A 22,421-nucleotide genomic window follows, 5' to 3' on the forward strand; every position below is an offset into this window, starting at 1 on the left:
TTGCAAATATGAGATCAGAGCATGAACAAAACTACACAGCTTCAACGCACCACGTACGTACATAAATGCACGTGTAGAAAATAATGGTTTTGCTTTTGTATTAGCCATTACAAGGGCTCACTGCATCATCAGTGGTGAAAACAAGAGCAGACAACAATGCAGGTAAAGGCAGAGGTGGTTGTGTGCATGCACGAGGGACATTGAGAGAGCGAGACTGGCAGAGGGGAAGACAGAGACGAGGGTGGACTGTCCAATCTACTCGCGATAAAGGTCAAAGAGATGTTTTATTCATGAGCCAGGCAGTAGCAGCAGAGGCAGCGGGGCCAAGGTTGAAATGAGCTAGCGTCCCTGTTCCCCAGGGCCAGCGCTGCTCACAGCCTCACATCGGGCCGGTGGACCCTCCCTCCAACTCTTATCAATCATCTCATCAGTCAAGACACACACACACACACACACTGTACATGACGCCCAAAAGAACACAAGCGCAATAATCAATGAAGTGACACCAGATTTCAGAGAAGCTGGGTGTGATGGAATGTTTTCTGACTGTAGGACTCCATCTATACCCAAATATCAAGAGAACACTTTGCTTTTGTTGTTACACCAACAAGAATTTAAATTTTGGGGTATGGTTATTGTTTTGATTTTGGTCAACAGGACTATGGAAGCACTACCGACCAGATTATAATGAATCTTGCTGGATGGCTGCAGACATATTGGAGCGGATCTGAATCGCACAGCAGAAAAACAAATCATTTTGAGTTTAGTTAACAATGCGAGATGGCGGAGGCGGAGGCCTGCACTCTCCAACTTGCTGGAAGTGCGTAGCATGGGCCAAGGAAGAACCCAGTACATTTTGGAGTGGATCCGAATCCTATTTACGCATATTCCTTATCCCAGGAATCTGTGTTTGCTCTTTAAAAAGAAGAAGTTAAATATAATAATCTCTTTTCAGAGTCCTGAATGTCTGGAATGGATGTCAATTCACATAGAAGAGAATCAGAGGAAGTTCAATTTAAAATATGTTTGACCCTTGAACTACTTATTACCATTTTTTCCACCTAACCAAGGTGTACTTTTTTTCTATTTCTGCCAAAAAAAATGTTTTCTCTTGTTAGGTACCCTTTTAGACTCAATAACCAAAGTAACCTTTAAAGTATGGATGTGGAGACATCACATGTAGTCTTCTGACAAATGGAAAGATTTCAGCATGACAGATTATGAATCAGGCAAATAGGTAAAGACCCAATCATCTCCAAAGCCTATTACACATTTAAGAGTTTCTCACAGGCGTAAACTGAGGCTTGCTGGATAGAAGTGTGTGTGCACATTTTAGAGCATGTATATGTGTGTGTGTGTGTATGTGTGGACGGCCCACTCTTTGATCAGATATGAAATATACGTTGCTGTAATTTGATGAAAGTCCGATATCTCTCAAATAGGCAGTCAGCACTTTCCCAGCGAATTGAAAAGAATTGAAACCCAGGCCCACATATGGAGGCAACAACAAGGGTCTTTTAAACAGGCACTGACCCGCAGCATGAACTCCAGTCCGTGCTGCTCGGCCAGAACTTTGGCGGCTCCGGGCCCTCCGTCCACGTGAAGCGCATAGAAGACATGGCGGTTGGTCCCACGATGCCCCTCTGTGGTCACTGGGTTCCTCTGCAGCAGCACGCAGCCAAGAACCAGCAGGGCTGCACTGAACATGGAGCCTTTGAAAATATAAATGGAGGAGAAAATGCATTTACTGAAATTCTTATCCATTCACATCAACGATGTAGGTTCGGGGACAATATGACGGCAATTTCATAAATTGCATTACGATGTCCGGAGTGTGTTTGGAGAAGTTATTTACTTAACCATCAGAGACGCCTCGCATTGGGGTGGCATCTAATGAGGATTTCATTTCCACCTGATAATAACCTTTCATTAATACACTTTGTATTTTATCAGAAAATAACAATGATAAATGCGGTTTTGTTTGACCGACAGTCCAAATCTCCAACGATAATGAATGTGCTATTATATATGGCAAAGAGAAGCATCAAATAATCACATTTGAGATGCTGGATCGGTATGATATTCAACAGTAATCAAACTGCATATGCTCTGGCTCCATGGCTCTTCACACCGAAGACTAAAAACGGACATTAAGAACATCTATATTAGAAAAACACAAACACCTACAAAGTTAAACATCACCATTACACTCTAAACACCGTCTAACTGCACAAATGAGTTTAGTTTATCGAGTGTGGGATTGTGCATCTGAGTATTGAACATTGGCAATCGTGAAGCTATTTGCCCACAGCGAACTCCTCTGTACTCCGCCACCTACAGCCTCCCACCTGTAGCCCCGGAGAGTGGAACGTCCAGGAGAAACCGCTCACCCGGTGCTGATGAAAGCTAGAACTCTGGCATTGGGGGGAGGGGGGGGGGCGGAGAGACAACACACTCTCTCCGGCTGCCAACCCACACGTTTAATCTCCCAGGCCCTTGATGCAAATGCAGCCGAGAGCAGAGAAGCAGAGAAGCAGCAGCACTTTTGCTGTGCGAACTAACTTTGCTCTTTAAGCAAAGCAGGAACTTTTATCTGCGCTTTCTTTATGCCGCCGCTTTCCTGTGAACGACGATGTCGCAAAAAAAGTTGTCACCCCAACCCTCGGTACCTACTCAACACGGGAGAAAAAAGCACCCGATGCACATTAGAACAAAAGCACCATTGAAGGAATGTCTACATGCTCGGATTCTGCCACGCACGTTAAGTGTTGATCTGAGAGGTCGGTCACGGCCTTTATACAGACATTAGTTTACACTGAATGAGATTAGGAGAGCAATCATGGAGGTTGATGTGTTCGGGCGGTGGTTTTCCACATGTACAGCTCTTACACACTAACAGACTGCATCAAATTAGAGCTACAACTATGAGTGAATTAATTAAATAGTCAATCGACAAGAGGTCATCTTTTAATTGTTTAAGTCTCATTTAAAGCAGAAGTGCTTAGCATTGTGGGGTTCCAGCTTCCCCAATGTCAACACGTGCTGTCTCTGTGCGAGTCTGCAGTGACATCAAATGGAATATTTTAGGATTTGTGACTCTGAGACGCACAAAATCAGCAATCTCAATTTGAAAACTAGGCCATGTGATTTTTATTTTTACTATGTTTTGACATTTTACAAAACGAATAATAAAAGGCAGATGCTTTTCGCATCCATGGTGTCGTAGGAAACTCAGGCAAACACACACACATAGTGTAGACTATATACTATATTGGTCATAAACCTTAACAGGTTGTATAAACCAAACTGTGACTAAAAACTGAAACAATTATAGAAAACGGTTTGACCCATACATATTCTGTTACTACTAAATATCTCTTCCAGAAATTCCCTCTGCTAGCCAAATAAAACTAAATTGAAGTAACTGGCCAAACAGCTGCTGTGTAATCTCACCAGGGGGACAATGGACAGAAATATATAGGTTCATTTAAAAAAAAAAAGAGCAGATTAATTGCTGAGGAAAACTAATAATTCATTTCATCATTCATTGTTAAAATGAAATGAATTGTCTGAACTCATTGTAGTTGTGGGTTCTGTTTAGGCGGTTTTACTGCCAAAAACACCCACTGACACACAGTGCAACTCCAAACTAGAAGATTAAGATCTCTCACACTATATATAATTCTGTTTGTGTGTTTATCTGACTTTCCTTCAAAAGCAAAGTGCCTCCTCCTGCAGCATACACCCCCCCCCCCCCCCCTTCAAACACAAAACAACAAACAGTGCAGCTGACTACCGTTTAAAGTCTACAGCATCATTCAGCTCCAATCTCCCAGGCCACTGATTGAAATCGATAACCTCACAGGGGCTCGGGCCCCAGTCAATCCCAGTGGAGGAGCAGTGCCGGCAGCGTACACCCCACCCAGCGAGGAGCAGGCTTCGGGCAGAGATGGAGTAGACAGGGGGAGAGGGAGGGAGGGAGTTAGGCAGAGCACAGGAGAGCCACATTGAACAGTGTCGGGGCCTCAGGCCCTCGGGGCCTTCTGGGACGCTGATAAAGTACCTGGACATTTTTATAGACAAACTACTTATTTCCGTCCTCATATCGCTTGGGAAGACTGATAACTTTATATTCCTCTCAGGCAGAATAATGAAATGAGGGTGGGGGCCCTTTCAGGAGTTTAATTGATCAAACTGTAGCCACAAGGTTTTTTTTTTCTGTAGATAAAAGGGACTAGCACTCTCGCCTGCACAATGTAGAGATCTTTTAGAAAGTAGATGATGGGGGAAAAAAAGAGAATGTAACTCATTATGCAAAGTCATTACAAGCCTCTGACCATGCTCCTTAAAAAAGGGGGAGTTAATGGTTGAATTATATGGTACGGGATTTCCAGAGGTCAAACTACCGGTCATAGGATAACATTATTTTACTCTGTCCAGATTATTAGAGCAAGCAGAACTTAACAGAAGGCTGTTTTGAAGTCAAACTATTTAAAGTGTCCGACAACATTAAAATGTCAGATCATAGCTGCTCACAGGTCATGGGGACCGACCGGTATAGATCCACTCACTGGAGTCCAAGAACTGGTGTTAGCAAGCATTTCCAGTGGAATAAAATAGTTGTCTGACCGGAGCGGAACATGTGTTCTTTGTCTCGCCAATCAAAACACAGTAAGGGCATCAAACAATTTCCTCACGACTTTGGGAAACTTGTTTAAATTTTACATTCTGATGACTGTGCAGAAATGCTGTGTAACCCCCTACCACCAGCTGTCCTGTGGGGCCATAACCCATGATCCATCCATTATGCTTAGAAGGCAAAGGGTCTCGTGAGGAACAAGGTGTGTCCTCGGTTTAGCTCCGCCCATTTACAACCGGCACCAGGTCCAATCAGGGAGAAAAGGGACACCTGTGTGGTTGGATGTTTTGGCACCATTTTATTTGGAAGTGGGTCCTGGTTTGGGGGATGCTGTCTCTGTAGTAGCCTCGCCCATATGTTAGCCTCAGCAGTCACACAGTTAATTACATTTATCAAGTCTAATTAAGTTTCCTATCATCGAATTTCTAGTCTCGTGTCGGTAAATCACAATTCAACATGGTGCATCCAAGCTAGGAAACGGGCAGAATGAGTAGAGGGTGGGGGTTAGACCTTGCTCCCTCCATTTACTACCCTGAAAGGACGGAATGCGTTTGCAGTGACAGGAAAAAAGAATAAACATTTACCTTTCTCTTGCTGGCGACAGAGCCCTCACACAGACGCACTGTCTCCTGCTGAAGGCAGAGCGGCTTGTCGGTGCGTCGTAGAGGAACGAATCTCCCGACGCGTTCATTTGTATTGTCTCCACTGACTACCGGGTATTAAAACGTGCAAATTTAGTGCATGCAAAACAGCGCATCGATAGCGCCTCTCCGCACTAGACAAGTCAAACGTGTAGGAATAACGACCTGGAAGTCGACAAAGCGAGCTCATCCACGGCGAGGGGGGGTTTGGAAAGATGCGAGAATGGATTAGAATGCAAGAAATGGTGTGATGGCGAGGGGGGCTGTAGGGAGAGACAGATCTGCATATGGAAATTAAGGTTAGCGTGGAGAAAAAAAATCTACTCGAAACCGCTGCGTTATTTATTATTAATTTAGGCGAGAGTCCCGCGGTGAGAATGTGAGGGTCAAAGTAACTTTGAACTAGTAACTACTAAATAAGTGGCAAGGAGCAGGTGCTCCGGTCGGTGAAACAATTTACAAGCACCAGTGTTCCTTACGTGAGATTCTTTTAACTGTATCAGATATAGTTGATGCAAATTGTGCAAACGTGAACTCCAAGACCAAATTAACATTTTAACAAACGTTTGCCTAATTAAACTACATTAAAGTCCGGGAGGGTAAAAAAGAAAGCTGCTTTAGAACATTAGACTTTTCACAAAACAACTCGATATATTCGTTAAAACAAGCAAAATACTGTAGAAAACTGCAGAGCGCAGCACTACGTGGAAACTAGTGCGGCGGAGGAAGCGTGTAGCAGGGACACCTCTCGCTTCCTCTCGGGATGATGCGACAGGGTCACGCCCACTACGAACTTTTGTCCAATCACTGGACACGTTGCGAGCGTGCGCAAGCGGCGCAATGGACGCGCGGGAGAAAACGAAAACCTAAACAACGCAGTCATGACAACAGCGTAACCTCCGCTCTTTGCTTTAGCTTTACGGAATAGTACATGAGACAAGCGAACGTATAAGGTCTGTAAACTTCTCCTAACACTTCAGTATTGCTACCGTGTTGCTTTTGGCAGTTCGCTCCTATATTAATAACGCTAACTGTGCTTCCAACATATCGGCGTATCCCTTCACGTTGCTTTACGGTTTAAGCTTTACGGTTTAACACTGACATAGGACGTTTCCTTAAAAACCGAACACTGCTTAAACACACACACGTTCTGGAGACGTTAACGTTTTATAATAAAAGCAGATACTTTACACACTGTCGTCCTGTGGGCTGCATTGTGAAATAGCCGCTTTGACATCCAGCTAGCATGTGGCTACTAACTAGTTTGGAATCAAGGCAACATCGATTGCCAGATGTTGTCGTTTAGTTAAAGTGAAACCTAACGTGTCTCTGGTAGGCAGCTGTTTTGTGTGTTCACCTTACGTTAGCTCGGTTTTAATCTTAACTCCTAGATTGACACCATCTTCTCCCACACAATTACTTTTGTCTGCACCTAAAGTAGCACGTCACCTCAGTTTTGTGATGCAATCGGTGTGTTGTCTCAATCCAAGGTTTTTGTCATAAAAAGGTGATACTGACTGCTCACTGGCAGCATGGAAGACGACTTCAGCCAATCCCTCACCCCACCAGTGTCTCCATTCGCATCAGACAGCCTGTGTGAGCTGACTCCAGCCCGACCGCCCTGTTTCTGCTGCTCTGTGACTAAGGAGGAACCCGCTGCAGCTCTCTCCACTGATGGCTACGCTGCAAGAGGCTCCCTGAAACGGTACGGTCACTGTCTGTTCACCCTATCCTACTCTAAAGTCGACAGTTTTCACTCTACTTATATTGTGGCGGGGGAATCTTTCTCATTGAAAGATCTTTGGATTCTCCAGAGTAACTGCTTATTTCTTTCCGAAACGTACAGTGTTGTTGAATTTCTTTCAAAAGTCAGCTTGGTAATGCTCCTTTGTGATAGGAGGGCATAAGAAATATCCTCAATTAGTGACTTTTATTTGACTGTATCCGCTCTGTAGGCTGCTGTTGCGTCTTGACCCGGCCCCAGCAGATTATGAGACGGACACGGTGGAAATCTTTGGCTTCCCCTGGGTCACAGAGATGGCATTGGTGGAATCTACAAAGCCTCTCTTTGGTCTGTTCAGGTGAGCCAAGATGTAAAATCAATTATGGTTTCTTTTAAAACAAACCCGTGTTCGGATGTTAATTGTTGTTGCCATGAAACCTGATCAACCTAATCTGAATGCATTTTTCAATGGCACCCAAAGCTAAGAAACGGAATGGAGAGCCCTTTTTTTGTCAATGCAAAATGCACCACGGGTCACTCACATCCTTATCACTGGTCTTAGTGTCTTTCTTTTGTTATGTTTCAGACAAAAGGTCTACAGGCTGGAGTCCTTGGTGCAGTCCAGCTCGCATGACTTCGGTAGGCTTGTGCTCTGTGATTCGCACTGTAGCAAATAATCAGACCTTTATTTTTCAGCATCCATTTCTTCTAGAAAAGGTGAAACAAAGGAAGAGCAGAAAAACAGTTTGTATCAGTTCAAAAAATAACTATGTAAACCAGAATTATCCCAAAGAAGTTTTCCTAGCCAATGACTATACAAATACACCATACATAGATGCAAAGAGGTTAGTATCTAAGATTAACCAGATGAAGCAGCAGCAACATGTGTATAAGTAAAAAGGTGTGCAATGGTTGAGACTGTTGAGCTCCATTCTGAGAGTTTGGCATGTGTGATATCTGATACGGTGGGCATGCTTTACATAAGATTTAGGAATACTTCACACAACATTCCTCCTGTGTTGTAGGTCAAGCAGGCAACCTCCACTATGAAGCAGAGGATCTCAGACAACAGTGCGTTTCTTTTCTTCAGTATGTCAAAGTCTTCCTGCACAGGTAATTTCACACATTCAGTGTTAACACCAGTACCACTATTTCAAATGTCGCTGTCGCTACATCGTGTTGCCGCTTTTACCTCGTTTGTTCCTGTGGACATGAATCGCCTTATTGCGTCTGTTCAGATACCTGGAACCCTCGAGCTCCCTGGATGCAGGTCTGTCCCACCCATATGAAGAGCTGGAGGCTCAGTTCCCCTCTGCTCTTCTGGAGGAGCTGTTTGGCATCACCCTCCTCATAGGACGACTCAAAGACTTGCCAGCCAACGTCCAAAGTGCCTTCACGATACCAAACCCGGGAAAGGTGTGTGTGTGTGTGTGTGTGTGTGTGTGTGTGTGTGTGTGTGTGTGTGTGTGTGTGTGTGTGTGTGTGTGTGTGTGTGTGTGTGTGTGTGTGTGTGTGTGTGTGTGTGTGTGTGTGTGTGTGTGTGTGTGTGTGTGTGTGTGTGTGTGTGTGTGTGTGTGTGTGTGTGTCTTTTTAAAGAGATATGACTGATTTTTTTCTATAGCCCTTAAGAGTTCCCCTTATTCAGAACTATGCTTAAACTTGATGTCCTACTACTGACATTGGAGCTGTACTTCTCCTCCAGATTTTCCCTCCCTCTTGGCATTTGTTGCATCTTCATCTTGACACCCACTGGTCAGTCTTGGAGATCCTTCACTTACTGGGTCACAAGATGCAAGGTAAGTCTCGGCTTGGACAGGAAGTAGACAAGAAAAATATCCAAATGCAATATCTCACTTGCATTATGTTTTAGCGTAGAGATTGAGTGTACTTTGTAGTATTGGAATCTAGAGACAGCGTAATTTGTGCCCATAATGATGGTACACCGGCTGGTCCGTGGCATCGCAGTGGGCAGTAACCTCCTGACTTGCAGCTCATTTGAAACGTCATTATCATGGAAACAGGCTTTTTAGTGCTTTTTACCTGTCCTCCTCTCCAGGCCAGGTGGTGTACGCCCACCAGTTTGTGAACCTGACGGGAGAGAACCTGACCGACACCAGTCTGTTTGAAGAGCACCTGTGCAGCCTGCTGTGTGACCTAACTGGTCTGGCCATGGGCAAATACAGCAAGGTGGGCGGCTGTCCGCAACTCATTAGCATCTCACCGTTGAGATGTACCAGCAGTTTTTCTAGGTTGCTATTTTTTTTTTTGTTTAGCTAAAAAATAAAACCCATGCTGTATAAAATATGTTAATTCCAGCATTTAGTGCTTGGTTGATAGAAAATGGAAATAGGCTGCAGATGGCCCAAACCGAATATCAATTTGGCTTCTGTGCCTTACTTGAGAGCATGGTCCCTTTTTAAGGTGTAGAAGTACTGCAGGATGTCAATAACGTTAAACCAAATTTTTTGCATGCCCCTCACTTACAGTTGTACTGTTCTGATTAAACTATTTGTGTTAGCTCCTTGAGAACCCTAGAACGCCCTTTATGTAGAACAGAGCTGCAGTTGGGAGCATGTTGTGTTCAATGGGTCCTGTTGATGTTGTAGGTGAGGCCTACAGAAGCCCTGAGCAGCCATCACCACCTTTGCTCCTGCACCAAAGAGCTGTGGGTCCTGCTCATGCACCTTCTGGAACACAGGCACAAAGTGTTGCACACACAGGTGGGGCAAACAGAGGCACGTTCTCTACTAACAAAACGGAATATCACTCCATTTCCGTTCATAATCAGCCCACGTGTGTTTTTCTGCAGTCTTTCTGGAGCTACATGAACTCTTTGTTGAGGCCGCTGGTTTTCGGGAAGCCAGCAGCAGAGCAGTTCGATGGCCTCCCGACGCATTGTAAGGACCCTCTGGGATTCACATGGTGGCTGGTCACTCACGTCGCGATGTTAGGCCAGTACAGTCGGAACGGCGCTCTCCAGTACGAGGTAAGTTCTGTTTGTGCCCCTTCCATCCGGCAGGAGGCTGAGGTCCATCAGGACTAAGACCTCCCGCCACACGAACAGTTTCTTTCCGTGGGCAGTCGGGCTCATCAACAGAGCCCGGACCCCCCTAACTGACTCTTTACTCTCTACATGTACATACACTTTGTCACTTTCTGTTAGCTGGTGCACTTTATCTTTATTTCTTAACTTAATTAACCCAAAGCATATATTTCACAAAATTTTTATCTTATTCCTGCACTACGTTGTCTGTTGTCATTGCCGTACTGTCTTCCGTCATGCACCAACCGCCAAGTCAAATTCCATGTATGTCTGACATATTATGGCAATAAACGTTTCCTGATTCCTGAAGAGGCAGAAAATCTTTCATTTCAACATCTCTCCCCCTAATTTATCCAGCCATTGGAAGGAATGACAGACGTTCTCTGGAACTTAAGCTCTTTTAAGACATTTAGGTGCCAAAACCAGACATGTTGGTGATCGGAGAGAAATTACAGAGGACCTCTCTGTGGAAACAAGTGAGACTGGTGATGATGATGGTGCTTCAGCCTCATCTAGAGCAGCTTTAGCCTTAAATATAAATACAAGTGACACATGTTGGCATTGTTTCTATTTTTTGGAAGTTAGTTTTTATGAGATACTTAATAGCCGATTCCTACTGTAGATGTTGGTCGATTTGTCCCCACTTTGGTACAATCAGAAGCTATGAAGAGAGCACACCTTAATATAACAGCTTCAGCTCCCCATAGGAAAGGACTGTCTGAGGACCAGGTAAAAAAAGATGAAAAGTATTCTTAATATGGGTACACTTCAACTGATAAAGATATTTCTGGGTTCTAGTGTCTAAATATATCCATATATATTATATTATTTTGTTTTATTTTGCTGCTGCCCTCGTCCAAAACGGCACACTACTTTGTTACCGTGGCAATGCTCTCTGTTCTCCAGACTTTAAGCAGGCCTGATCGCCGTCTAAGGCGGGTTTGAATATAGATAAGTACAGGATATAAGCCCAGTTAAAAAAATTCAAACAATCGCTATAATAGATTTAGTTTGATATCTTTTTTAAAAATCTATCCTATTGTCCTATCTGCACTGACAGAAACCTGTGGGGGATAATTGGACTTTTGTGGAGGAGTTGCTCAAGGTCACTTGTAACCCCAAGGTCAGTACTGCTTTGAATTCCAATTCCTTTTGTGTGTGTGTGGTTTTAGTAGTAAGCATGTGTATGTGTCTAATAACAGGGAGGTCTGGCAGAGGAGCAGGTCAGGATGCACGTCCACTGCTGCCTCAGTCTCTGTCTGCTGTGGGAGCCGAGCACCAGCGCCGTCTCCATCCTTTGGGACTACTACAGCAAGAATCTGGTGAGGCCCAACCATTCTATCGCGCAGCATTATAGAGAGGTCATGTGGCACATTGTCCTCCGTGTCCTCGCCAAGGCCTGCGCAGTTCCATCACACAACACCGTCTGTCCCTCCGGCACAGGGTGCTTCATTCCTCGTACCCTGGCTCGGCGTGTCTGGCGTGGGCACTTTGTGCAAGACGCCGATGGCTCTGTCGGAGCAGGCCCGCAGCTGCTGCTCCCCGGCTCCCCTCGGCTCCCCGGGACACACCCAGCTGTACCGCTCGGCCAGCTCCTTCCACCTCTTCCTCCGAGTGCTGGCCCTGTGCCTCGGCCAGGACCGAGCTGGCGGGGTCCCGCAGAGACAGATCAAAGGGAGGTAAGTACGGAGAGAAGTCCGGGGGGGGGCGGGGGGGGCTTTGTGGTTTGTCGCTCCTTCACACTCCCTGCTCATCGTGTAAAGTTGGTCTCAGGGCGGCCCACGACATGGTGTTTTGGAGAAAGAGAGGATAAATTGGGAAAACATAGAATAGAAGCTGTGGGAAATGATTACAAATTAGGGCCAGGTTTTTATAGCGTTTTCTTTTCCTCCGTAGATCTTCTTGTGTGTATGCACGCACACTTGCATGAATACACAAACAACATGTGTGTTTGCTTGCCATCATGCATTTCAGGCTTGTTTGTGTGCGTGCCAGGTGCACAGCGGTCTCTCGGTGCGTCTTTGATACTTACTCAGGCCCCCCCGGTGGAGCAGGTGTCTCAGGAGTCAACCACCTGCTCTTCAGCACAAACCAGAGCCAAGAAGCCTCCCACAAGTGCACGCATACAGACAGACACACACACACACTGCAGCTGCTCCCTGGAGCAGTGGCATGGCGATCAGCGTGTGAGGCTATTGGATGGCGTTAGAATGAGTGGCTTTGTGAGGGGAAAGTAAGAAAGCGAAGAGGAGAGATCACAGGCTCATGTGCACACCAGAACGGAGCGCCGGACCATCCCCGGTCCCGGGACCGGCTGGGTGCCAGAGAGAGACAGCCGTGGATAAATCCGCCTAATGACTTCCCTCTGTCTGGAATGTGCTCGGTAGCACTGCAGACACGGGGGCTAATTAGCTAACGAGCGTGGCGGTTAATTCGCCTTAACGAAGCCGTGTGGGTTTCCAACACGGCGAGAGAGGGAGGGGGGGCTCGTGCTGGGTAAGGGAGCGGGGTGTGTGGGTGGTAGGCAGTCTGGCAACAGTCACACTTGGGACAGGTCCAGTTCCCGCCCCGCACCCCCTCAGGAGGCGTGCCGACTGTATTGCTCCAACACTTCGCCAGCGTTCCCGCCCCCGGCCGGGCTCTTTGGGACCCCCGCGCCGCCCGCATTAATGGGGGCGACGGCAAGCACGTTGATCTCCAACACTGGCAGTTAGGAGCATCTGCTCGATAGGGAAAAAATCTGTCCGGAATAAACAAACAGGCAGGTTGGGAGAACACAGATAGATCCTCGGATTGTATCCCTGTTACATGTTACCCCTTCATCTTTTTAAATCTTCCTCTTCTCACACACCGACTGCATGTTCGGCCACCCTTTTCCCCCTTCAGGGTCCTCCGTGGGTGTTGCTAAGCTGACTTCGGTGTCCCTCCCTTTTAAACCAGTCACACTTCTTACACCGAGTTTGTCTTGGGATGCTGTCTGTTTGTGTTTTTGACCCAACAGCTGCTCCACTCGCCTGTGTGGGCTGCATCTTTGCTTGGGAGGTGGAGTGAAAAAGAAAAGGAGAGGGGGGGGGGGGGTTGCTCCAGCCTTCTTTGTTTTCCTGCCGGCATGCTGGATGTGTGGCAATGTGTGTGTGTGTGCTTTTATTGATCTCACTCTGGTGTTGCAGTAAATTGGTTTGGCTGTGGAGAGAGGGACCAAGCGCCTACTGCTGTGTGTCTGAGTGTCTCTGACATTTAACATGATCTTTAAAGGCATTTCTCCACACTGCCCGCAGGATCTAACAGCGCGCTGGGTGAGAGAACCACCAAGCATGCTGTTAGATCCTGCTTACTCCCCTTCTCAAGTTATTTTTTTTTCCTTTCTCCCCCCACCCCCACATACACACACACACACACACACTGGCCGGGCAGCCGAGCTTCTCCCCTGGAGCTGAGAGGGCGATAGGAGGCAGGTGGTGGGATGCACGCTGGGGGCGGAAGATCAGTTAGTCAGCATTTAAAGTCAGAAGGTTTCAGAAGAACAAATCACATCTGAACACTTGGTCAGTGTGAAAAGAGAACAAATAAAATTGGCCTTTTTTTTCTTTTCTTTTTTAACTTAACTGTTTTTTTTTAACCCAGATTAAGCGATATTATAAAGGGCAGACAGTCATTTTGAACCAGCCGTTTGACCACTGTTTCCTCCAGACCATATCTTGGTGCCATATATTTCTCTTTTTTTTTTTTTTAAAACTCCCACTATTGTTCACTGCTGTTTTTTCAGGATTTATTCCAAGTTCTCCTCTAAGAAGATGCAGGAGCTGCAGGAGGCCGGCCTCATGAACTTCCTGCTGCTGTTTCTGGTGGTGGCCAGGCAGGTGGAGCTGGAGGATGTGGCGGGCAGAGCCTGTGAGCTCCTGGGTTTCCTTCCCTCTAACTGCCCCCCCGGGCACCGCACCCTAGTCTGGAGGGGACAGCTATCCCTGCTGTTGTTGTTCCAGGTAGAGTTTTGTATAGTCAAATAAATGATCTGCAAGTTTATTGTGCACACAAAAGAAGTTGTCGTTTTGTGGTCATTTACAAATTCCACCAATCATTTCTGTTGTCATCACCTGATATTCCCCCCAGGAGAGGGGTCTGGATGTTGGTGCGCAGGCCACCTGGCTGGCCTCGTCCTTTAAAGAGACGGCCAAAGAGTTCTACAATAAGACCACAGAGGTTTCTCGCAGACTGGCCCTCTGGGGGCCCCTCGGGTCGTACTTGGAGGGCGTGGCCGAGGTCTTCGAGACGAGCACCAGCCTCGACCTGTCCGAGGAGAAGCTGCTCAACGAGGGCTTCGATTGGCTGCTGCGCGCCTGCCGCCTCTCGGAGCTGAATTCGGCCCTGCAAGTCCTGCAAGTCGTCCTGGCCCAGCTCAGGTGAGACTGTCCCCCTCGGTTCCTCACTCCTTTCTCTCGCCGGCAGCTGGACAGAATCAGACAAATGTTTTCCACCCTCCTATGAAAATCTGCAAAGAGGTGTCTCCTGCTCGTCCCGACCCGGCCTCAGAGTCCTCCACTCGCTTCTAATACGGACAATGGGTGGATTGTGCTGTCAGCCAGATGAGTGTCTCTCATAGTGTATAAAGGCCTTGTGTTGCATTCAGCCCCTCCCACCCGTCAAAGCAGACCCAGTAGCCCCTGTGTCACCCTCACCGGGTGCCGGCGAGGCTCCGAATAGAGTTACAGGCCCACGGGACCCTGCGTGGGCCCTCCTGTTGGTGGCGCTGGGGCCGTGGTCAGTGCGGCGTCGGGACGAGTTCAGCCGCGGGACACGGGTGTTCGTTACTCGTTCGGCCTCCGGCGGAAGGTCAGAGAGCCACAGCCGAAACAGTGTGTGTTTATTGTGTGGAGGTGGAATCGGATAAGGGAGAGTAGATGCACATCAGGGGAGACTGGAAGGCTTTTCACTGAGGAACTTTCACTGTAGATTTTCAGTTTAACATGAGAGTATTAAGTATTTACATTACCACACAGTTTAGAAAATGTTAATTAATGAGCTGAAACACTGGAATAAGGACATTGTAAAGTATTGTGGTATTATTGCTTTAACTCTCCAGTGTGTACAGTCCACCCTACACATACACACACACACACACACACAAAGCTACACACCTGCATGTGTCCACACAGCAAAAGGGAAGCACTGACTGAGTGTAATCACCTCTTATTCCAGCGCTCTTATAACATGGCAGCTTGTTAGCTTTGACTAAATTCCCAAACTTCCCATCGGATATCTCAGGGTTGGAGGGCACACATTTACACACTAATGGCCAAGAGAGAAGAAGAAGAAAAATCCCAAAGGTCGTCTCTGTTGTGCTCCCGACCGCACTTACCCATTTAACCCAATCTTTAAAAAATGTTCTCCCTTTCCAATCCGTCCCACCAAATTAGACATAATTCTTTTAAGTCCTGTCAATTCTCGGTATCTCTTTGTGATTAATGCCCTTTCTTTCACAATTAATGGGCAATTATGAAGCCTAGCAAATTCAGCCCGTGCATCATTATGTCCACTGAGAGCCGGCGTGGAATCCGCACACATTAAGAGGATTATTCTGCCCAACGTTCCCTCTTGATAGCCATCGTCGTGGTGCTGAGGCGGGAAGCCAGGCCGGGGCGTAATTCCCCAGTTCTATTCCTTCCCATGACCCTTCGCCGTGGGAGTACGGGGTGTCGCTGGTGGGCCTTGAAACACCATGTTGGATCTGTTTTTTGGGACAGACGAGTAAGCCCCGTCTCCTCGGGTCTGAGGAAATACAAGGCCGCCTGTTTTGCTTCCTGAGCATTAAGACCCTTTACCGGATATTTTATGGGACATTTAGTAATGCTTCTATTTTACTAACATGTTTTTTGATAGGACACACAGACAATCTATTGCACAAAAAGTGGACATGGATTGAAGTCAGCTTGGGCCCAAGTGTGTTGTTAGATATCTGTCATTGTTAGGATGCTATATTTTATATTGTATCCGTCCGTGTGATTGGTGCAGCTGGGGGAAGGGTGAAACAGGGTGTGTTGCCCTGTGTGTGTGTGTGTGTGTGTGTGTGTGTGTGTGTGTGTTTGCTTGTGTGTACACTTGCTTGGAGGAAGCCGCAGCGAGGAGGATTAAGTGGGGTCTCTGATGATGTCTTGTACAATGAGGGTTGATGGGTGTGAAAGGCCCATTCCGCAGTAGTAACGAGGCTAATGAATTCAGACTCTAATCGATTGTCTCAGCTCTCCCCGGATTAGATGCAACCTTGCTGGAAGGGAAGGCACTGGTGTGTGTGTGTGTGTGTGCGTGTGTGTGTGCGTGTGTGTGTGTGTGTGCCATAGTCAGGCTAAAGTGCATGGCTGAGGATGCTATAGAATGGGGGTACTCTGCTTTTTAGCCTCCTTCCCCATCCCGGCCAGGAGAACGAGGGGGACAGGGGGATCATCTCCAGTCTAAATGAGATTACAGCTCCTTCAGCTGCTTATCCGGGCTAAAGCCAGCCACTGTGGGGCTGCGGGTAGCGGCGGGGGCCACAGCCAGGGATGAGCCGGAGGAGCCAAAGTCTAGTCTGTGTACAGGGGGATCAGCATTAGGCTGCTCCACTCCAGGCCTATGATTTCCTCCTCTCCTTCCCCACCTCTGCCTCCACGCTGCAGCGCACCACCGCACACCGTAATCCCCCAGGAGAGAAGAAAGGCAAAACACGTGAAGACAGAGGAGTGAAAGGGAGAAACAGGGGAGCGAGAAAAACAAGTGATTTGGGAAGGTGGAGTTGGATGGTGTTGCACACACCAGCACACAGCGGACTTTGGATTTAGTTATTTTAACTGCTTTCTCTGTGTGTCCTTCCAGACGGGTCCATCAGCGCGGTGTCCAGTCGGCGCCCCACTCGGCCTGGGCTCCTGGTAACGGCGGTGTGGTGAAAGAGCGCCACCTAGCTGTAGCTGCCGCGCTCTGGGCGCACTTTTTCCCCTTCCTGCGCAGCCTACGCCTGTCCCAGACCCCTCCGGCACAGCTGGCAGACGCCGCTGCAGGTCGGTAACGCCCACCACAAGGAAGGAGAGGGGGGGGTTCAACCAACATGGATTTGTGTAGACTAATGTGGTATTTAGGTAGGATGATGAGTTGACTCGAGAGAAGCGATCACTGAGAATGAACGAGTCGGGGCCACATTCTCTCGCTACTTTCAAGAAATTCCAACAAAATGGAGATCGTTTTGTCTTCCTCAGGCTTCACCCTGCTGGCTTTTGATCTGCCCAACTCCGCCCCCCAGGACCTGCAGCCCCACCCGGTGCAGTCCATCATGCAATGCTTCGGCTGGGACGACATGGTTCAACCGGTTCTGGTAACTCGCTACCTCCCCCATCTGCTCCAGAACAGGTACAGTTGCCCTTTGGGGGCCACGCCTTGGGCCTCTTGATGCCGTGTAATCACGGCGCTCCTGAGGTCGGACAGGGAGGATGACCGCCTCTGAAATGGCCAGCTATCAAGCTCCATTGTAGAAGATATGACTCAAGAAAATATCCACAACTCCTGTGGGTGTATTCGGTGCCATCTGATGATTCAATCAGACAGGCAGCGTCCTTGGAAGGCCCGAAAAGGGATTGAATTAAGAAATTGCTCCCATGCCCCTAAATTGAATCCAAAATGTAGTGCATTTCCACGATCACACTCAAGGGCACGATGTGAGTGTTTCATCCTCAGCGGTCCTCTTCAGACGTTGTAACAAGGGCACCCCTCTTATTTATTGTTTAGAAGTACCGGCCCGCCAAGCGTCCACCACTCCTTGAGCTCTTGGAAATACGTAATTGCTGAAAATGAACTAACGTTTTCTTTCTCGCAAAAAATGTAATTAAATGACGACCTCTTTTGATGTACACGTTCACCTCCCTGTATCCTTCCAGACTCATCGGTAAAGCCGTACGTCGACTAAAAGGAAATCTGATGGCAGGAGGCATTTATGTGTTTCAGACACAAGTGGATATCAGCGTTTATGGCTTGGCGTAGACATTCTCCTGTCAGAGGACGACAAAATATGACCACTTCAGCACAATGGGGCATCCAATGTGAATTTTAACATTGACATTAATGTTAGGTGTTCTCGCGTATACGGCTTTCGCCACGCCCTTATCGAATGCTTGATGTTTCTTCAAACCTTCATCAAGTAAAGAACAGTAAATCCAATAGCTGTTAAAACTTCACATCGGTGGGACTCGTTGTTTTCTTCTCAGCGAGCTGATGTCCTCGCTGAGCCGTGATTCTGCCGCTGGCGCGACGCGCTCGCCACAGAGCCTGTCGGTGAGGGCCTGGATCCGCTGTGTTCTACAGCAGCACCTCCAAAAGAACCCGGACGGCTCCGACAGCAGAGCGGGTAATGCCACGGAAAACATAAACAACCATGCATTTAACAGCCGGCTGAATGCAGGCGTCTGTGGATTTCCTGGGATGTATTGTTAGAATGGAGGTGTATCAACTAACAGGGAAGGTCTCAAAACTCAAAAATACAATCACCAATTTTTTTTTACTCTGTTTTCTCCCCCGTCTTTGTGACAGGTGTAAGTGATACAATGGCTATTCCATAAAATCAAGGTAGAAATGATGGTGATTTGGTTAGAAATGTTCATATCACATGTGTTAATCTTCCGTTAAGGAATATAACAATGCATACTGTCCTCTTAAGGACACTGCGTAGCATAACGCAACACAATGCATTCAATATTATCTTTTTAAATCATTCAAGGTGACATGTTACACCAACAACAAATTGTAGGAACTGTTTCTGTACTCAAGGGGAAATCCTGAATCTTCACCACTCACCTCTGCTCTGAATTGAGAAACATTTCCATCTCGGGGGAGAGGAATCTTATTATTTGTATTTCTTTTGATGTCTTGCTCTGCATGGCTTGCAGGCCGCGACGTGGAGGTTCAGCTGTGTGAGCTGACCCGGCTCGTGCTCAGACTGCCCGAGGTGGACGGTCTTCTGCAGAGGGCGAGCCTCCAGCCCACAGCCTCGAGGCTCGAGCCCACTGCAGCCCTGGAGGTGTTTGTCAAGGTAACGCATGGCCACGCGTGTCTCCGAAGGATATTCAATGTCCCCACGTCCTCGGTTTCATGCACACCAGAGCTGAACGTATTTCCAAGAGCTCAAAAAACTTTTGCTAAATTGGTGCTCGTGGCGTTCAGGCCGTCGGCGGCGTGTACGGCGGACTGCAGGTTTTGTCCGAGCGCTCGGCCATGGTGACCAGAGCCTTGGACTACATCGGCGACATCCTGAAACACATCAAACCGTCTCTCATCAGCAGGAACCAGGAGGGACTGCAGCTGGTCTACTGGGCCGTCGGTAGGTGCACAATGGGGCACTCTGTTGTTGTTGTTGTTGTTTTTTTTTTATTTTTACTGTGGCGTGTCTGAATCTGGTTCTTGGTCTTTTTCGATTCAGGGTGCATAGTGAAGCACTGGAGCCCCCTGCTGGCCACCTCTAAAGCCCAGCAGCTGCTGTTCCGTATCGTGGACGGGCTGCTGCTTCCACACAACCTCACACAGCAGGACAAAGCACTCCGGGAAAGCCTGCCGCTTTTTTTACAGGTTAGGACAGACATATATATATATAGAGCCCCTTTTTCTTTAACTTTTCCCGTGTCTTTGGCCAAACGGTTTCTCATCCTGACTCATCCTCCATCTGTTCCCCTGTAGGGTCTGTCAGTAGCCTGCAGCGTGTCTCAGGCGCAGGGCGCCCACCTGAAGCAGCAGCTCCGCTCCGTCACCCGCAGGTATCTGGACCATTTCCTCCCCGCCTCGCCCTCCGTGGGCGTCATTGCCAACCACCCGGTGCTCCTGAGCGCCTGTGAGGCCAGCCCGACCCCCCGGGGGGCAGCGCTCAGGAGGACCATCCTGGAGGTGCTCTGGTAGGTCTCTACCCTGTCAATCACAAATCCAGATCCAGTGATTTTTGGGACTTAACTTGTGGAGTTAATTATTGTTTTCCCCAAATGGAACTAATATCTCTCGTCAATGTCCCTTTTCCAATCTTCCAGCGAGAGCTTCTTGCGGTTTAAAGGTCATGCCCCTCCGCCTCGGCTAGCGGCGGTCCTCTTGTTCCTACTGGAGCTCTTGAGACGGAACGGTGACTCAGACCCCGCCCTCCTCACGCTGCCCCTCCCCTCTCTGCTGCGCTGCGTGATGCTGGTCAACGAGCCGCAGGGTACGATTTCAACAGTAAATCTGGAGCTTATTGAGTGATGTTTTTCTACATTGCGTGTGGGCGCCTACTTATATTTCCTCAGGATGTTCCTGGCAGTCAGTGGATCAAACGAGCCGGATGTTATGAAAGGGAACTTTCAGTTTCAGTGTTTGTGTGGTACGAGACAACACTTGAGGAGAGTCCGTATGTTACCTGATACTCCCAATCTTGGTTCCGGCCAATCTGCCATCAGGTTCTCTGACGCTTCTCGTGATGTCATACAGGAAATGAGAGCCGCTAAATGGGCCACCGCAATTTGGATTAATTGCAGCAATTGTTACGTCCTTCTCGCTCAAGGTTCTCCAAAATATTTCTGAGCAGGACACACGTTGGCTTCAGCTTCACTACCGACTCAGTAAATGCAGTAATCATTGTGCTTACTTACTATCAGTGAGATGGTTGTAAACATGTCCGTAACGCTTACAATTTTCATCAATCCTCACTTTGGGGCAAATTATACGGGGGGAGGGGGAAGGAGAGAGGGAGGGGGCAAACCCAATCAAGTTTGAGCTCATAGTAATCGCTGAGGGGCTGTCTAATCATATATGTGTATGTGTGTGTGTGTGTGTGTGTGTGTGTGTGCGTGCGCAGTGAGGAAGACGAGCACAGATGCCTTACAGCTTGTGGTGGAGCGGTGTGCTGCCGTATCTACAGCCAGGCCGTGTGACCAGACCATCGACGTTTTGCGGTAATCAACAACAACAACATCATTGCACACATCAAACGAGGAGCCGCGTGGCACCGAGTGCACGAGGCCCCCCCCCCCCGCACCCTCAATCCCATTAAAGCCGGTTTTCATCCGCTCCCAGGTCCTTTGTGGAGGAGAACGAGGGCGTGTACGACCGGCAGGTGTACGGCGTCCTGGAGACCGTGTCCCTTTTGGACCCCGCCCCGGTTCGAGCTCTCCTCCCCGACCTGTCTCTCAGTCTGAGGAACACGGAGCGCAAGAGAGGACTGGGCCGGAACATCGCCTTGAGGTGAGCGAGCGCACGAGTCACACCTGAGCTGTCTACGCAATGAGTAGGAAAAGTGAACCACTAACCCGACTGCTCTGTCTCTGTGTGACAGGAGTGCCTACGGGAAGTTGCTGAGCCTCCTCGGAGAGAGTGGGCAGGTGGAAATGGCCAGCCTGGAAGCCGACTGAGACTGTTGTTGTTGTTGTTGTTTTTTAATTTACGCTCCAGAAACCACTTGTTAGTCACACAGCCTGCTCTCTTTAATTTGGGTATCCAGTAAAACATGAGTACCTCATGTGCTGGAGCAGTATACCAGATGTATAAAACTGTGAGTATTTAAAAGCTGTAAAAGGCAGTTTCTTACCTTTTAGTTCAAATGATCTGGATTGTTTTGGTGTGATTCGGCCCTTTTTGAGGGTTATGACGCTCGACTGGAAAAGAAACGGCAATGTAATCCAAACCTCTTTGCTCAAGATAATCCACCGTTTCCTAAAGGCACAGTTTTGTTTGTACTGAACTACACCCACTAAAGAAGGAAGCCCCCGTCTACTCATCAGAGAGAAAATAATTCTAGTCTGTGGATTATCTTTCGTAACCAGCCGATGATTTCTGTTCAGCTATTTTAACCAAACTGAGTGTCCTATACTTCTGTCTGTGTTTTAAGAGAGGCAGTACGTCTCTACGACCGATATCGCTGCGACTCACACCAAAACAACTCGATTAACAGCACACAGGTTTGAGGGACCCCACGTATTTTAGATTTTTGGAGGACAAAAGATCTTTTGGATCACCTACTGAATACATGGTCTCAACAGGTGCTGTGCAATGTACATAGTGTATAAAGAAATAGGGGCAGCTTCTCATTTTGAAAGATGCGTTATTTATAATGTAATAAATGTGACAATAAATATGAATACGCTCATGAAGGTCTCTCCGTTGTTTTTTTTTATTTCAGCTGCGTAGTGAGAAGCGTGAGCAGAGCTTGTCCGTGCTCATACCGTCATGTGGCGGATCGCTCTCTGCCCGGTTGGCTCGCGCATCCGATGAGAGTCGTGGGTTCAGTAGGAAGGGAACCAGGGAAAAAAAAACAGAGCAGTACTGTTTGTTCCACTTCACTATCGTCCTGCCAAGTCGCAGCCATCTCTGGAGATGCAGCTTCAGCTTGCACCAAAGTCCCCCCCCCCC

The 22,421-nt window shown here is 47.7% G+C and overlaps 2 protein-coding genes across 2 annotated transcripts in view; one reads left to right on the forward strand and one right to left on the reverse strand.

The window, feature by feature from the left end:
• Nucleotides 1–5,989, reverse strand: part of LOC119197399 (proprotein convertase subtilisin/kexin type 4-like) — a 128,119-nt gene extending 122,130 nt beyond the window's left edge. The window contains exons 1-4 of the mRNA XM_062565508.1: nucleotides 5,760–5,989; nucleotides 5,446–5,561; nucleotides 5,224–5,348; nucleotides 1,534–1,712 (exon numbers count right to left, since the gene is read on the reverse strand). Coding sequence (XP_062421492.1) covers nucleotides 1,534–1,707 — 174 coding nt within the window. The 5' untranslated portion in view covers nucleotides 1,708–1,712; nucleotides 5,224–5,348; nucleotides 5,446–5,561; nucleotides 5,760–5,989. The remainder of the gene's footprint in view (nucleotides 1–1,533; nucleotides 1,713–5,223; nucleotides 5,349–5,445; nucleotides 5,562–5,759) is intronic.
• A 131-nt stretch (nucleotides 5,990–6,120) lies between these two features.
• On the forward strand, nucleotides 6,121–22,158 carry mms22l (MMS22-like, DNA repair protein). The gene is made up of 26 exons (XM_062565377.1): nucleotides 6,121–6,233; nucleotides 6,771–6,985; nucleotides 7,236–7,361; nucleotides 7,590–7,642; nucleotides 8,029–8,116; nucleotides 8,242–8,419; nucleotides 8,706–8,799; nucleotides 9,060–9,190; nucleotides 9,610–9,723; nucleotides 9,813–9,989; nucleotides 11,107–11,169; nucleotides 11,249–11,368; nucleotides 11,490–11,725; nucleotides 13,813–14,029; nucleotides 14,157–14,446; nucleotides 16,893–17,074; nucleotides 17,270–17,420; nucleotides 18,272–18,411; nucleotides 18,950–19,092; nucleotides 19,224–19,380; nucleotides 19,480–19,625; nucleotides 19,734–19,945; nucleotides 20,075–20,241; nucleotides 20,872–20,968; nucleotides 21,090–21,257; nucleotides 21,349–22,158. The coding sequence occupies exons 2-26, from the start codon at nucleotides 6,813–6,815 to the stop codon at nucleotides 21,422–21,424; spliced, it is 3,699 nt and encodes a 1,232-aa protein (XP_062421361.1). The 5' UTR covers nucleotides 6,121–6,233; nucleotides 6,771–6,812; the 3' UTR covers nucleotides 21,425–22,158.
• The last annotated feature ends 263 nt before the right edge of the window (nucleotides 22,159–22,421 follow it).

Source organism: Pungitius pungitius, chromosome 11, assembly GCF_949316345.1.
Source record: "Pungitius pungitius chromosome 11, fPunPun2.1, whole genome shotgun sequence".
NCBI classification, from domain to species: Eukaryota; Metazoa; Chordata; class Actinopteri; order Perciformes; family Gasterosteidae; genus Pungitius; species Pungitius pungitius.

What these genes read in the sequence shown, in the direction of transcription:
- mms22l (XM_062565377.1), top strand. Translation starts at nt 6,813, where the DNA reads ATGGAAGACGACTTCAGCCAATCCCTCACCCCACCAGTGTCTCCATTC. An exon ending in CCCTGGAGGTGTTTGTCAAG is followed by an intron (nt 19,093 to 19,223) that starts GTAACGCATGGC and finishes CGTGGCGTTCAG; the next exon opens with GCCGTCGGCGGCGTGTACGG. An exon ending in GGCCGGAACATCGCCTTGAG is followed by an intron (nt 21,258 to 21,348) that starts GTGAGCGAGCGC and finishes TCTGTGTGACAG; the next exon opens with GAGTGCCTACGGGAAGTTGC.